Source organism: Chenopodium quinoa, unplaced genomic scaffold (assembly GCF_001683475.1).
Source record: "Chenopodium quinoa cultivar QQ74 unplaced genomic scaffold, ASM168347v1, whole genome shotgun sequence".
In the NCBI taxonomy this organism is placed as follows: Eukaryota; Viridiplantae; Streptophyta; class Magnoliopsida; order Caryophyllales; family Amaranthaceae; genus Chenopodium; species Chenopodium quinoa.
Genome location: NW_018744616.1, coordinates 4538571 through 4555901, shown reverse-complemented (window position 1 = coordinate 4555901; position 17331 = coordinate 4538571). Strand labels below are relative to the sequence as shown.

Sequence of the window (17331 nt, the reverse complement as noted above, 5' to 3'; positions counted from 1 at the left end):
TCTCGGCTTGAAACTTGACAAGAGAAAATCTTACGATAGAGTGGAGTGGGGTTTTTTGAAGAAAATGCTGGAAAAATTTGGCTTCCCAGGTGGTTTTGTGCATAATATTATGAAATTGTGTTATGACTGCCTCTTTTTGATGTGTTGGTGAATGGGCAGCCCTCCTGAAATTTTGTTGCTAGCAGAGAGTTAAGGCAAGGTGACCCACTGTCCCCGTTTCTGTTTATTATGTGTGTCAAGGGTTTATCAACTCTTCTTCGAGATGCAGAGGAGAAAAATCATCCATGGGGTCAAAATTGGAAGAAATTTTGAATCAATTTCTCACTTATTTTTTGCAGATGATAGTTTGCTTTTTGAGAGAGCAAATGAGGATGAGGCCAAAATTGTACTTAATATTTTTTCTACTTATGAGTTTGCTTTCGGGCAAAAACTGAATATGTAAAAATCAGAGGTGTCTTTTAGCCGAAATGTTGAGCAAGAGAAGAGGAATACACTCTAGATAAAGTTAACTTTTTAGGCTATCGAGGGACATGACTAAAGAGAAAAGTAAAGTATAGGAGGTTAACAAAGTACAAATTTTTACCTACACTCTATGGCAGGGAACACTACCTACACCCCCTACCCACACACACACACACATCCTTCGTGCGTGTCCCGCTCCCTCCCTTTTTCAATTATGAAAATTTCGGAAAAAAATTATAATATGTTCATTTTTGTATTAGTATATGATCTTTTTTGTATCACTAGATGTTCATTTTTATAATAAGTTTTTTTTGTTCAAATTAATATATTTTCTAGATATATTTTTAAAATTTTCTATAGATAAAAATGAGAGCAATTAAATTCATTTACTATAAAGATAATTGTGTTCAAATTATTTTTATAATAAGAAGTATTGCATCATCAAATGTTCATTTATGTTACTCATGTGTTCAACATATGTTCATTTTTGTATCGTAAAATGTTCATTTCAAGAGTTATGTGTAAGTAGTATAGTAAGATAAAAAAACATACGTCTTAGAATTCTATTTATTTAAATAAAATGTTGTTAAAAAATAATTTCCAATATGAATTTTATTTAATTTTTTTTAATAAACATGAAAGTGAACCATTAAACCCTATTGTACATATATGTCTTGTTAAATGAACATTCTCTGTTACATTTGGTATGTAGAATCATTCTCCTTAATTGTTGTACGTTTATACCCTCTAATTTATATATAGCCTTTTGTGTGCTTTTCTTGATACACATCTTTTCTCAACATGTAAATCGTCGTTTTCACCTTTCTTATTTGGTTAATTTGTGTAGTGAAAGATTAAATTTTTGTAAAAAATAATTATTTGCAAAGTCAAACACTAGAAACAAAACAGAATAATTGAATGAGCATTTACAAATACAAATATGAACACATTGTTGAAAATGAACATAATTCAATATGATAATGAACAACTATTAAAATCTAAATGAACATCTTTCAATATGAAAATGAACAAGTATTATTAGTCAAATAAACATTTTTCAATACGATGACAAACAAATTAAATTTAGATTGAACATTATTCAATATTGGTAATGAACAAGTACTAAAGTTTAAATCAAGCAAACAACTTTTGATATGATAAATTACCAGTATTATATAAAACAGTTTTTTCATCAAATACCCCTGAGTTTTTTGTTAATTCACCATATACCCATGAAAATTTTAAAATTCGCCATATACCCCTAACTTATTACAAAAATTCACTATATACCCCTAATGAAAATAAAATGAGTGGAATTTGGTTAATTATACCTCGAAACCACCTTAGATCTCTCCCCCCTCACCCCCAAAATCACTCCTCTTCTTTTTCCAACCCCCTAAACCACTCCAAATCTCCATAATCATATTTGTATGATTGATTTTGAGGATGAGAAAAGTAAATTTAGGGTGGTTTGGGGGTGGGAAAAAGGAATGTGGGTAGTTTTGGAGGTAAGGGAATGTATTTAGGATGGTTTCGGTTCATAATTATTAGCTTTAATGATTGACAAAATTAAAAATCATTAGTCATCAAGGGTATATGGTGTATCTTTGTAAAAACTCGGGGGTATATGATGAATTTACAAAAGTTCAGGGGTGTATGGTAAATAAACAAATAACTCAGGGGTATATGGTGAAAAACGCGTTAAAAAAATTAATGAACATTTTTCAATATATAGGAGAATGAACAAGTATTAAATTTCAAATGAACATATATTTTATTTAACGTAAAGAGAATAATGAACATGTAACAAATTTAAGTGAACATATATTTATATGAAATGTGAATGCAATAATATTATTACAGATTACTAGAGCTATATATATATATATATATATATATATATATATATATATATATATATATTATTTTGTCTTAAAATTTAGTAATTCTAATTTGAATATTTATCCTTCTAAAAATGAACATGAAATCAAACTAAAATGAACATTTATAATAAATTAAATTACAAACCAATTTTCACTAAAGAACATTTTAATTAGAAATAATAATAATAATAATAATTGAAAATCGATGTTTGATTTCCATAAGTTAAATTTATAATTTGTCTATAACTTCATAATTATTATTTAAATGATATTTCTTCTACTTTTGTGCATGAATTCTATTTGAATTGTACATTTACAATAGTTAAAATTGACTTTCCAAAATTCACCAAATTATAGTTTTAATTAATAGATAATATTAATTGATAATTGATGCTTCAATTTCATAATGAAACATGATAATGTGTCTTTAAAACTAGTACTCGTAATATAATTTGAACATTAATCCTTCCATAAATGAACATGAAGTTCATCTAAAATGAACATTTATCATAGATTTAATTTATTAGCTTCTCTAGTCTCTTAATAATATCTTGAATAGGCATCTACTAGTGGATGAGCAAGACTTTGATATGAACATCAAATTTTTTTAAAAAATTTGTCATTTTTTTTTAGATAAACTTCAATAAATTTTCACATCGAATTACCTCAAAAAGAACATTAACTAATCTTTAAATGAACATCATATTTATACGATTTAAATTCAATTTGAAAAATTACGTAAAAATTGTATAAAATGAAGAAAAATATTTTGTAAAAACCTTATGTTATGCTTAAAATAAAAATATATAAAAAAAAAACTTAATGGAATCCATTTATTGAATAAATCAGAATATAAATGTATAACTGTACCATAACATTTTAGCTTCTCTCCCTCCAAAAGAATTTGACAACAACCCTCCATTTTTACTCTCCTTTAAGTATTGCACCTTGAAATGTAAGTATGAGTAAAGAGATAATAAATACAAAAAAACAAACACCAAAATCTAATTAAAATAAACTAAAAAAAACACTAAAAGTAAAAATGTGAAACAAGGGGATGTTCTTTGGCAACTGAAGACCTTAACCACCCTCTATCTATGCTAATTTTCTCTTATATTAAACGTTATTCTTGATTATTGTAGAGAGTTTCATTTTTTTTTAGAAAATTTTGATGACAGAGAAAATAAATAGATATTTCTGATATTAGGAGAGAGAAAGTGATGTTTATTTTTCATTTTTTGGTTTCTGACTCTAGTTTATATAGTGCATAGTTACTAGGAGTATGATTAGTGGGGGTGTGAATATTAATCTAAGTGTGTCATTTTATTGGAGGGTGTAGGGAGTAGTAGCTGCTGCAAGGTGTAGCTATAAATAACTATTATCAAAGAGAATTTCCCGAAAATAAAAGGAAGGATTGCTTTTGTTAACATGTTTTCTATGGGTAAAACGATGTCGTTTCCTTTAATAATACTCTAAATATATATTTTAAAAAATACTTCCTCAGTTCTTTTTTTAGTACACCATATAAGGGGATTCACGCTTGCCAATGCAATACTTTCGCTATTAATATCTTTAATTATACATTTATAAAAAATATAAAAAATGGATATTTGAAAAGTAGATTTTGAGACGACTTTAACTAGATCCCATATGAATATGTTTTTCATAATGGATAAATCACAAAAGATGATTAAAGAACATTTGAATAAGTCCTTATGGTGCAATAAAAGAAAAACTGAGGAAGTATAAAAAATCAAGCAAATTTGTAAAAAAAAATCTTTTTGCGAAAAAAAAAAACCTTTTAAAAACTTTTTGGTTAAAAAAAAAAACTAACACGTTCAATTTTTTTTTTTTTTTTTTTTTTTTTTTTTTGCGAGAGGAAACCTATTCCCCTAATTACCATCTAATTAACTTTTTTTTTATGGAAGCCATCTAATTAACTTAATTAAACTCTAAATTCTTCTAATTAACCTCTAACCACCAAATTAATAAACAATTAGATTTAATTAATATATATAAAAAAATCACCACCCCCTCCTTACTTCTCCCTTCCTCCCTCCCCTTACTCCTCCTTCCTCCTCCCATGGAATCAACCCCTCCCCCACCGGACCCGCTATCCGGATCCATGGGCGGACCCACGTGAGTACAAGTGGGGACCATTGTCCCCCCACTTTAAAAAAAAATCAGAGAATTTTTTTTAAAAAAAAATCAATCAGCAAAAAGTACAACACATGGGTTAAGAAAGAAGGAAAGAAAAAAAAGGAGGAAAAAAAAGGAGGAAAGAGAAAAGTTTGAATATTGAAAAACCTAAGAGAGAGAGAGAGTAGATCTTGCAACACCAAGGCATCGACCACCGCACCATCGAGCTGGCAGCGACTGCCAGAAATCTCGCCGCCACTGCGCCCCTACAGTCCAGCCCCGCCACTCCGGCAGGCAGCAGCCCACACAGCAGGTTATAGTTTTTTTTTTTTTTTTTAATCTTAGATTATAAAAAAATTAAAGAATTAGTTTATGAGTAATTGTGTTTATGTGATCATTTTTTGAATTAATTTGTGATTTACTTTATTTGTTATTAGTTTGTAAATTTAATTGTGAATTTGTGATTTTGTGAATTATTTGGTAAATATGGTGAATGGAAGATTGAAACTTTGAAAGTAGACAAGTAGTTTGTGATTTTGTGAATTTAATTAATATGTAAATTAGTTTGTAACTTTGTGTATTGGATTAGTTTGTGATTTGGTTTTTTAGATTTTGGATGCTTATTGTTAAAAAAAATGATTATTGAATATTGAAACTTAATTTTTAAAGGAAAAATGTAATCTAATAATCCCACCTTTAGTCGATATTTCATAAACAATCCCACCTTTTGAAATTCCAGAAACAATCCCACTTTTGACATAGATCTTCCACTAACGATCCCATTGACCTACAACCTGTTAAACAAATTATTATTTTAAAAAAAAAAAAAAAACCATTCTTCTCAAGCCACCAGTCCACTACCATGGCCACCCCAACACTCACCCCTTACCACCACCCCCACCAAGCCACGCCAGAATATTCTATATCCAACCCCAAACCCAACCACAGCCCCGAAAACCCCACCCATAGCCCCAAAACACCTCACCCAGCCCTGAAACTGAACCCTCAGCCCCAAAATACTCTACCCTATCCCCAAAAATTCTACCCATAGGCCCGAAAAACGACACCCATCTTGAAAACTCAACCCCTTGAATACTCAACCCCGGCAGCCCCAATTGCCTCTCAATTCGATTTTCGGTTTGAAATTAAACGCAAATTTTGATTTCAATCATCTGAAAAAATCGAATTGAAAGGAAAATTGATGAATTTAGAGGAGAGGGAAACGTACCCAAGAGAAGAGAGAAAGAGAAGGAGAAAGAAGGGTTATAGTGCTAGAGTAGTAGCGATATGGGCTGAGGTTTTTGGGGAAGCAAGGCGGCTACTGTAGGGGTTGGATTGCCGGAGAAAGTAAGGGAGGAGATGGGGAGGGGATACGGTGGCTGGGATTGGGACGGGATATGGTGGCGGTTGAGGCTGAGGCTGGGGTTTTTGTTTTTTTTTTTTCCTTTTTTAGTTAGTTTTTTTATTATTATTATTAAATATTAAAATAAACCTATTAAAATGCGACACGTGTCTTATAACCTTAGAAACCGGTTACTAAAATAATCCAACCGGTTAGGGACTGTTATTGGAAGATGGGGGTCAAAGGTTGGATTGTTTCTGGAATTTCAAAAGGTGGGATTGTTTATGGAATGCCGACTAAAGGTGGGATTATTATATTACATTTTACCATTTTTAAATGAATTAGGATATGTCAAGTTCTTCAAGCAAGTCTAGGAAAATAGGAAAACAAGCGGATCTTCGTCAAAAGTTGTTTAAAAAATTGAAATCACAAGATAATTCTTGTTCTTCACCCACACAAAGTGAGACACCTCCTAATCATAATATGCAAAATGGAACCATTAGTATTGAACCAATTGATGTGGATGAACCAATTGACGTGAATGATGTGGATGAATCAATTGATGTGAATGATGTGGATGAAGAATTTAATGTGGATATAGAAATGGGATATTCAAGTACTAGTAATGAATCGTTTGAGGTAGAGGAAGAGGAGGAAGAAGAGGAATTGGCTTATGATGTTGAACTTCTTCCTCATGATCCGGGACTAAGAATGGACTAATGGACTATCCCCCTAATCAAAGAAATCCGGTGAGGAGAGCCTACATTCTTAAAAAACCTTGTCTACCAAAAACTCATAATTTCCCTCAAAGACAATGCTCCAGAAAGCGTTGTTTTAGTGTGAAGTGGTTTAATAAAAGAGATTGGCTTGAATATAGTATTTCAAAAGATGCCGCATTTTGTTTTGTATGTTACTTGTTCAAGCATGAAGTTGAAAATAATTATGGCGGTGATGCATTTGTTAATGGAGGATTTAGAGCATGGAATAAACCAGAGAGGTTTGATAAGCATGTTAGTGGAGTGAATAGTGCTCATAATGTTGCTTATGAGAGGTATGTGAATCTAAGAAGGGGAAAAAAAATCAATTGTCAAATATTTGACAATGCAAGTGAGGCATAGTACAAATTCAAAAATATCATATTCATTTGAAAGCATCATTAATATGTTTGAGATTTCTTTTGGGGCAAGGTTTGACATTTCGTGGGCATCTTGAAAGTGAGGAGTCATAGAATCGAGGGTAATTTCTTGAACTTTTGAAATGGCTAAGGGGAAAAGTGGCGGAAGTTAAAAATCATACTCTAGAAAATGCTCTTAAAAATTGTGTATTGACTTCTCCTAAGATTCAAAAAGACATTATAACTTGTTGTGCAAAAGAAACAACTAGGCGTATAGTAGAAGACGTTGGTGATGATTACTTTGCAATATTGGCGGATGAGTCAAGTGATGTGTCCCAAAAAGAACAATTAGCTCTTGTGTTTGCGTTTTGTTGATAGAAAAAGTGGAGCGGTAATGGAAAGATTTTTAGGCATTGTTCATGTTGGTGATACTACCGCTTTATCTTTTAAAAAATGCAATAATCTCTTTGCTTATGGAACACAACTTGAGTCCATCAATGATTAGAGGTCAAGGATATGATGGGGCTAGTAACATGAAAGGTGAAATAAATGGGCTTAAGGCTTTGATTATGAATGACACTTCTAGTGCATATTACATTCATTGTTTTGCACATCAACTTCAATTGACTCTTGTTGCCGTTGCTAAAAAAAATGATAATTGTGGTTGGGTGTTTGAGATTACTACAAACTTGTTGAATGTAATTGGGGCTTCTTGTAAAAGAAGAGAAATGATTCGAAAAAGTCAAGCTCAAAAGGTTGCTCAAGCATTGGAAATGGGGGAAATTGATAGTGGTTCGGGATTGTATCAAGAAGTTGGTTTGAAAAGACCCGGATACACGTTGGAGGTCACATTACAAATGTGTTCTTAGCATTATCTCCTTGTTTCCTACAATTGTTGAGGTACTTGTGCACATTGGCAAACATGGTTCATCGGAGGATAAATTCAAAGCTCAAATTGTGTTGGGTTCGTTAGAATCATTTGATTTTATTTTCATGGCTCACTTGATGTTGACTATTTTTTTTATACACTAATGATTTGTATATTGCTTTGCAAAGAAAAGAACAAGATATTGTTAATACCATGAGACTTGTTTCTTCTACAATGAAAGTGTTACAAAAAATGAGGGAACAAGGTTGGGATATTCTCTTGAAAAAAGTAACTTCATTTTGCAATAAACACAAAATTGATGTTCCTAATATGGAAGCTAATTATGTTCCACATGGAAGATCAAGGAGTTTTGTTGAGAAAGCTACAAATGAACATCATTTTCGTGTTGGAATTTTCTTGGAAGTGATTGATTTGTATCTTCAAGAACTTGATAATCGGTTTGATGAGAAGAACATGGAGCTACTTACTTGCATGTCTAGCTTAAGTCCTAAGTATAACTTTTCATCCTTTGACAAAGAAAAGGTACAAAAGCTAATCTCATATATAAAAGATACTTGTCTTATTGTTATTATATATTAATACTTGTCTTATTGTTATTATATATTAATACTTGTCCATTTTTCTTACAAGGTGCTTGCTTCTTTGTACCCCGAAGACTTTTCACATAATGAGTTGTTGAGTTTTGATGATCAACTTGAAGTGTTCAAGCAAGTCATGTTAGATGATGGAAATTTTTGAGATTTGCATGACATTAATTCTCTTTCAAAGATGCTTGTCAAAACCAAGTTGCATGAGACTTATCCTCTTATTTATTTGCTTATCAAGTTAATGTTGATTTTTCCCGTTGCTACGACAAGTGTTGAAAGAGTCTTTTCGGCAATGACATATATCAAAAATAAATTGAGAAATAGTATGGGTGATCAACTTATGAATGATTGTTTAGTTACTTTCATTGAGAAAGAAGTGTTTTACAAGTCCCCGATGAAGATATCATTGATCGATTTCAAAGAATGAAGACTCGGAGGATATTTTAGTAGTAAATGGATTTTGGGATTGTAACTTTTTAGTACTAAACAAGTATGTACCCGAACTTTTTGTATATTGTACCCGTTTTTTAAAAACAGGTTTATGTTAGTTGAATTATCGAAATTGTTCCCCCTTTGTCAAATTTCTAGGTCCGCCACTGTCCGGATCGCCCATCTTCAGCGACCTCCTCCACCACCAGACTACCCTCCCTTTCCCCCTGATTACATCCCAACAACCATCTCCTTGATTTTGAAAAACCCTAGAAAATTGATTTGGGGGTTTTAAATTTTGTGCATATTTCTTGCAATTGATGCTTGTTTTGGCTTTGATTATGTAAGTATGTGATGCTAGGGTATTTAGAAACAAATTGGACTTGATTTGGATTTGATTTGAGCATGTTTAAGAATATAAGATCCAAAAATTCGAAGGGAGGTGGTGGTCGCCAACAGAGATAAGGGGGAAAGGGATGGTCCACCGGCGGTGAAGGTAGGTTGTCGGAGGTGAGGGGATCTGGGCGGTGGATCTGGTGGGTGAGGGGTTGCTTCAAAGGGAGGGTGAAAGGGAGGAAGAAGGGGAATGGTGGTTGGTTGGTAGTTAGGGTGGTGGTTTATTTTAATGTATAAATCATATAACTAATATATAAAGCTAACTATTAGCCAGACGAAGAGGTAGTGACACTTGGTGTTCCAACTTTTCGCCAAGTGTCGTGTCACGTAGGATAGACTTATATAAAATTCAATTTGTAGGATAAAAAAGTTAGTTTATAATTTTATTTCAATTAAATTTGGATAGAATTTTAGGATAAAATTGTTAATTTAGAGTTTTATTTTTGATAAAATACCAATATTTTTATCATAGAATTTTATTTTTTAATAAAGTACAAATTGAATTATAATTTTATTGAAAAAATAATTAGATTATAACACTCATAACTTATCATATAAATTTATTTTTTGTATCATAATATTTTTCTAGAGCGAAGGAATTAGTTCAAAATGTACCATATCCATTATTTATAATATATTCTAATCAATTAAAATTAATATACTTCACAGTCTAATATAATTTTATTATTGTATGTAGACCTGTAAATCAGGTCGGGTTACCATTCATTTTAGGCAGGGTCATTATTTTAGGTTACGGGTCAAGAAATATTTTTCACCAATATTATTATTATTAGTCATTACATGTCTACAAGTTTAAATCATCACAAAAACACATCAATTCCTAACTAATTTTGTATCAATAATATGTTTTAAAATTTGACATATAGATTAAAAATATATCTTAAAATTCAATAAATAACCCGGGCATCGCACGAGCACAAAACTAGTTAAATATAATTATTAAGGGCTTGTTTGGCATCATTTTTGGTTTTCAGTATCCTGTTTTTTTGAAAATCAAAAACCAAAAACAGGAAACAAGAAAAAGGTGTTTCCACTTTCCTGTTGTCAGTTTTCAAAATTATTATATTAATATGTTTAAATAATTTTTGATTCATTATGGAACATATATCCTATACTTTTAAAAAACAAAAACCAAAAAATAGAAAATCACAACAATGTCTAACGAACCCTAAATAATTGGGTGAATTAGTAATTAATTAGAAAAAATGGGAGAAAATTAGAGTCTAATTAAGTTAATTAAAGGATAATTAAGGAAATAGGTTTTTTTTTTTTAAAAAAAAAGAACGTGGTGATTTTTTTAACCAAAAATCTTTTAAAATGTTTTTTTTTTTTTTTTCTTAAACCCTGTTTCTCCTGTTCACTCTCTCTTTAAAAACTCATTGATCGATTCAACCATGAAATCAAACTAATAATCCCTCTACACTTTCATTTCTTACTCAAATTTCTCACTTGCATTCTTGGTACAATCTCTCATTTCCAAAACTCCAATCAATCTCCGAAATGCTAAGAAAACGACTTCAATCATTCTTTTCCACTTCAATCCGCTCTTTCTCCAACCCCAACATCCCCTCTTTTCCTACTAAATCCGCAATACCCATCTCAAATTTTTTCTTGAAAAGCTCAAATTCTTCGAATATTTGCTCAAATGGAGCGTTTTGGGGAAATGGGTATTCAACTACGAGGTCATTTAGTAGTTTATTAAGCTTGAATGATCTGAGAGATAACCCAGGTGCAACAAAGCAGAAGAAGAGGAAAGGTCGTGGTATTGGGTCTGGTTTGGGGAAGACTGCTGGGCGTGGTCATAAGGGTCAGAAGGCTCGTGGGACGATGAAGTTTGGGTTCGAAGGTGGTCAAACCCCGTTGCGCCGCCGCCTTCCCAAACGAGGGTTTAAGAACCCCTTTAGCCTCACTTTTCAGGTGATGTGAGTTTCAACCATTTCTTTAAAATTGTGTTCTAATTGGGTTTATTTGGTTATGCTGGATCTGGGTTTTGCTTTCTTTTAAATTATTGTTGAATCTTACTGTATGACTTTTGTTTGGTTTGAGAAATGAGAGGGAATTTTGGAATGTAAAAATTTTACTTAGAGATTAAGCATTTGCGAGGTTTTAATGATATTCGAGTTCGAATGTGATTGCCGCTTAAGCATGTCAAAATGTTTGTAAGCTGATAAATTGTGATGGAATGGAAGCTATATATCATATGCCTTTGATTGGAGTGGCAATCTTTGTTTTTATCTATTGCCATTATCATTGCATTCGGTTTTATCATGTGCTCGCAAAGTAGAATGTAGCTAGGACACCTTGTGTGTGCAACTAAAAATGTCAGTGGGTTTCTCTGTTGTGACTCATTAAATTCCAATATTGAGTAGGACTATCCCAGTGCTGAATGTTCATCCAATTAATTTGAGTTTTTGTTACTGTTTTCATGTGAAAGCCATATATTGGCAAGTAACAATGTAATATGATTTGTATGGCTGAATTGTCATTTTTGTAATTTCTTGGAACCTGATAATGTTGAAGTTTTCTTTGTCGACTTGCTAATGTTCAGGATAGGGATTGAACCCTTTAGAAGTTGGAGGGAGGGGTTCATAATCAAGTAATTGTTTTGTTAAGTCTTCGGTTATAGAATAGAACATTTCAATCAATAGTAAACAAAGGTTTGATAAATGTTTATATTGTTATAATAAATACTAAGGTGGTGTAAATGTTAAATTAGTAGAACTATGATTTTCTATAAAGATGGGATCTTTGTGGAATTGTTTTTACTCTACATCAATTGGCTTTTGGAGAACATTGAAGAACATTTGAGAGTATGATCAAAATAATTGAGTCTATGGAGTTTGGTAGTTTTCATCACTGTTCATATTTTTAGACATTAGAATCTTTTGGAGTACACTTGACCTTGATGCCTAGCCATTTTGAATCTACAAAATATAGATCAATAGACTGAAAACAGGGCAAAAATTGCTGATAATGGACACCATCACAGTCATTTTCTGTCAGTTAAGTGGTTGTAATGTTGGTATGATCTTTTGAATCGATCATGTAACATGATTACATAGTTTAGCATTGCCAAGTTCATCGATCTTTGCTGAAGATTGATATAAAACACTTCTTATAAATTAGAACTAGCAGTTTGCAATTGCATGGGGATTACGGTTTGTAGGATAATGGAGAAGGACAGTAATTGATGTTGATTTTTCCCTGTTTTGTGAATGACACCAATGCTGAGAATGTAGATTTAGTATTGTTCTTGAATATACAGAAAGACATAGCTTTCAAGTGTGTTTCTAGAAGACTACCTTTCTTACTTATTATAGCTATTACATTTAAATTATATATATATATATATATATATATATATATATATATATATATATATATATATATATATATATTAGAAATTATGTGAAACAAACTTTTGAGACAGACATATCTTAGGCATCCATTATTTTCTCAAATGGAGATGTGCCTGAGGGGTGAATTGAGGGGCAACCGGCCAGAGCCCCAAGAGGAAGGGGTCCCAAAACTCAATATCATGTACGTACTTCATATACAAATTATGGTACTTTATAATCAATGCCTACAACAGCTCAGTTGGTTACTTGGATATAGGCCAAAACTGTAAATTTTGCAAGGGTTTGCATCTTATTGTGGAAAATTTCTTCAGCTATCTTGTTTTATAAAAAATTATTTTTGCTTGAAAACTTTGACATTTTACTCATATTCCCATATTACTATTATTTGCTTGAACAAATTAATAATTTTTCTAATATAATTCCAAAATAGATTTAATTTTTTCCTCCTTTTTTTATTTATTTTTTTATAACTTAAGAACTTTAAATTTCTACTTGAAGGTTATGTTCTCTTTATTTTGGTGTTGCTAAACTCAAATTACTTTTACTACGAAGTATTAAAACTTAACCCACCTAATAGTATATATTAAATACATAACATTATTGTTTCACCTATGGGTGCCCCTATATAAGTTTCGCTCCTGGCCTATAATATATCAGGAATGGCCCTTGATGTGCTTATGAAGATGAGTTTACTTGGATGCGTAAAAAATAGTGAGGAGAGTTTTGGTTCTATTCATTGCCATTGCCTTATGCGGCCGGCCCCAATAAAAGTATCCATGTTTAGCCACTATCTCCAAATTAAACATTTACAAAACGGGACAGCAGACAAGCTGGCTAAAAAAAACAATGAATACACTTGTTGAATTTTTTAAAGATTTTTAGTATGTTGTTATAATATCAATAAATGTGTAATTCAAAATAAAAAGGGAAATTTCATATTTCTTTTAAATATAATAATACTTATAAGCAAAGTGGGAAAAACAGAGGGACAGAGGAGTGGATTGCAGGCTTGCAGCAGACTAGCAGCTGCTTCCATCCCTTTGTATTATCAACTCGCCTGTTGCCATTCCAATTTCTGACCTCTTGCCACATCAGTTGTATTGTGAACTGGAATTTCCTTATTCCCATGAAATGTGCCTCTATAGGTTGCTAGATACAACTTGTATAATAATAGAGCAATGATGTTATGAACCAATAATGTCTTGATGAAATTTGTATATATATGATTATATGACTTGGTATATCATGTGGATATCACTTATTTGTCTGCTTGATTGTTTAAACCTTGATTATTTTGAATTGCTTAATTTTTATTAGATGGTATTATGGACCTAGAATTCCACATTAACTATATGAAGCTGTAGATTCTTAATGTTAACTTCTTTTAAAATATTTCTGGTGTCTTTGTGGCAGCCAGTAGGGTTGGGAAAGATTGCAAAGCTTATAAATATGGGAAAAATTGATTCATCTGAGTTGATCACAATGAAAACTCTCAAGGTTCGTATGCTCTATTCTTATCCCTACTGTTGATTCTCATTGGCTTTACATTTAAAGCATTTGCTTCCAATAGGAGGCTGGAGCTATTGGGAAGCAGATAGAGGATGGAGTGAGACTGATGGGACGTGGTTCAGAACAAATAATATGGCCGATCCATCTTGAGGTAAATTTCTGTTAGATGATATTAACTAAAGAATGCTGTTTCTGCAGTACTCCTATCTGCCTACCCTTTCTGCATCATTCTTCACCTGCATTGAGAAATTTGCAAGTCCAATTTGTGCCAGCTATATAGATTTACATGTTTATTAAACCTTATTGGGAGGACATTCTAATATATAAGACCAAATGTTATCTAATATAATAAACTTATACCAAGGTTATTTCTAAGTGTTAAATCGTGCCACCTAAGCTTTCATTTAAGAAAAAAAAAATGCGTAGATAATTTTAATATCATTTATTATGATAAAAGATTTTAAATATGGAGTTTCATCCTAGTGATAGTACCCATAATCAGCTATAACTTCTATAATCATTCGATTAATATAGAAAACTGAAAAGTACTCCGTATTTTACGACTAGATCCATTTATAACATTGTAATTTAATGTTACTTTAGGTTTTGTTTACTTAAAATCAATACCAAACAATTTTAGATTAATAAGATATATTTTAGATCCATTTATAACATTGTAATTTAATGTGTATTTATATATACTATTAATACAACTAGTTTGTGTAATGATAAATTGTTACCAGTGAAATCAAATTAAATATGATTAGTAATTAGTTAATATGACATTACAGTTTGTTTATTCCTAAAAAACTAACATAATAGAGTTTTAAGGGGTAATAAAGTAATAAACGACTTCGTATTAGTCTACATAAACTTAACCAATTTTGAATATAACAATAAGTGTAACTCCCTCGAAATTATTTTACCCACATTTTTGTTATTATACCCCCCCAATTACACATCTCTTTTTTTCTTGATCATATTTTGCTATTTTTCCCTCTTTATCAGAATAATCACAAAAGTCAATAGTTTTACTGTTAACCACATAACTCAACAGTTAATGGAATGGTTTCAAATGTGCTGCTTTGGTGAATTCCTGTTATAAGTATGTAACTTAAGTTCATGGAATGGTTTCAAATGTGCTTTTGTAAATTCCTATTATAAGTATCTAACTTTAGTATAGGTAATTTATTTTTATTTTTTACCAAAATAAAATTCTAGCTGTTACAAAATTGATAATACTCCATCTGTTTGCTCAACTCACTTTTTGATTTGGGTTGTTTTATAAAGTTCGATTTACTTGTATATATATATTCATTTTTGGCTAACCCCTTTACCACCTTACTCAGCTTACCCTTCACTATTTTTTACCTTTCTACTTACACTTTCTAGTTTACTCGCCTTTCTCTTACATCCACTTATTTTTTTCAAACTTTCCCAGAAACAAGAATCTACACTAAGTGAGTCGAACTTTGACCATTTTGATTCAAATATCAAAATGAAAATCAAAGTAACCAATATTTGGTGGCATAGTTAGACATGCTCAAGTAATTTTTAGCTTTTTATACCAGTAGGTTCGTTTAAGAATCACCTTAACATTGGATCAATAATTATAATGATCAGTTTTCACTGTTAGTATCACATATACTCATCTAGGCTGAATTGAAAATATGTTACAAAAAGAGGATGGTATAATTAATTATGCAATTTCACTTTCTTTTCCAAAAGGTCATAATTGTTGTTGATGTAACAACTTGGGGCAATGATCTGGGCCATCAACTAGTTTAAATTTATTTTGTATTTGTCTAAATGTGTATATTTAAGCACTTAAAAATGGTTAGATATGCTAATGTTCTAAGAATATTTCCTAAATTTGCTAGTGTGAAAGCTAATACAGAACAAATTAAAAAAAAAAAACAACAGAGAGATTATTCTTGAATTTCAACATTTCAAGATAATCTATATAATAATCAGATATTGAGCAATCCCTTTTGGATGTGCCAAAACTAGTAATTCACAATCAAACTAACTCAAGCTTGTTAACACTGTTTAAGATTTCACTCTTAAGTAAACACTTTGGTTGAATATGCTGCTGCAGGTGTCTAGGGTGACAGTAAGAGCAAAAGCTGCTGTGGAGGCTGCTGGAGGATCTGTGAGGAAAGTGCATTACAATAAGTTGGGCTTGAAAGCATTGCTTAAGCCTGAGTGGTTTGCCAAGAAAGGAAGGCTGCTCCCAAAAGCAGCACGGCCTCCACCAAAACTTGCAGATAAAGTTGACAGTATTGGGCGTTTACCTGCCCCAACAAAACCGATACCTTTTGTTGTCAATGAAAACGTGGCAGCTGCTCCCTCACCTTGCTGAAGACCAAAGTCACAAACTGTATTTCTTTTGGTTCAGTTGAGAACAACAAGTTAGCAATTATAAATCGGTCAAAATATGATTCATGGTCCTGTTTTATTCTCTTCTAGCCATTTTTTTTTTGTTTTCTCAAATGGTTTCTTTTTATGGACCGTTGATACTCTGTTAAATTGGCAGCTGATTTCTCATATACGAGTCAGGGTATCCCTTACAGAAGAATAAGTCTTTTTGAAGTATAACTAGATAAAGAAGTGGAACGATCTTATTCATGAATCAGATATGGAACAATGTGATGGTCAATTTCTATTTGATTATGATTGTCCTTTAGTAGTTTGAGTGTTTGACCAACAAGTGTGGCATATAACCCCTTCTTTATAATCATGTGAGCTCAACCAAGGAGCACCAACAAAGATGATATATGGTCCTTCCTGCAGAGTAGGAATACCACACAGATTAGTTTAAACACTGCCAAATTAAATATCTATCTATAGTAATATCTATACTCCTATATAAAGAGAAAGAGTCTTTTGGGTGGTAAATTTGTCTTTCCCCAAAATGTCCTTCTCAATTTACAAAATTACTTTTTCACTAATTAATTAAAAAAATTCATAACTACTCACAAAAGAAAAAAAAAAAATTCTTTTAGATAAAATAATAAAAAAAACTAACTACTTACAAACCAAAATTACTATCACTAACAACAAACCAAAATTATCTACTTTCCCACAAACCACGTTTACTTCTTTTATTTATTTATTTATTTATTTTTATTGAAATAACCATGTTAAACTTTGTTAGAAGATAACTGTATCATAATTTTATTAAAATAAGAAAATTAATAC

At 31.5% G+C, this 17331-nt stretch overlaps 2 protein-coding genes across 2 annotated transcripts; both read left to right on the top strand.

Annotated features, from left to right (window-relative positions):
- Positions 1-6545: 6545 nt before the first annotated feature.
- LOC110700082 lies at positions 6546-8567 on the top strand. Its single transcript, XM_021877582.1, has 4 exons — positions 6546-6877; positions 7446-7742; positions 7997-8351; positions 8460-8567. Exons 1-4 carry the CDS (start codon positions 6546-6548, stop codon positions 8565-8567), a joined length of 1092 nt encoding a protein of 363 aa, XP_021733274.1.
- Positions 8568-10614: 2047 nt separating this feature from the next.
- LOC110700071 (50S ribosomal protein L15-like) lies at positions 10615-16800 on the top strand. Its single transcript, XM_021877573.1, has 4 exons — positions 10615-11179; positions 14035-14118; positions 14192-14281; positions 16229-16800. Exons 1-4 carry the CDS (start codon positions 10763-10765, stop codon positions 16490-16492), a joined length of 855 nt encoding a protein of 284 aa, XP_021733265.1. The 5' UTR covers positions 10615-10762; the 3' UTR covers positions 16493-16800.
- The last annotated feature ends 531 nt before the right edge of the window (positions 16801-17331 follow it).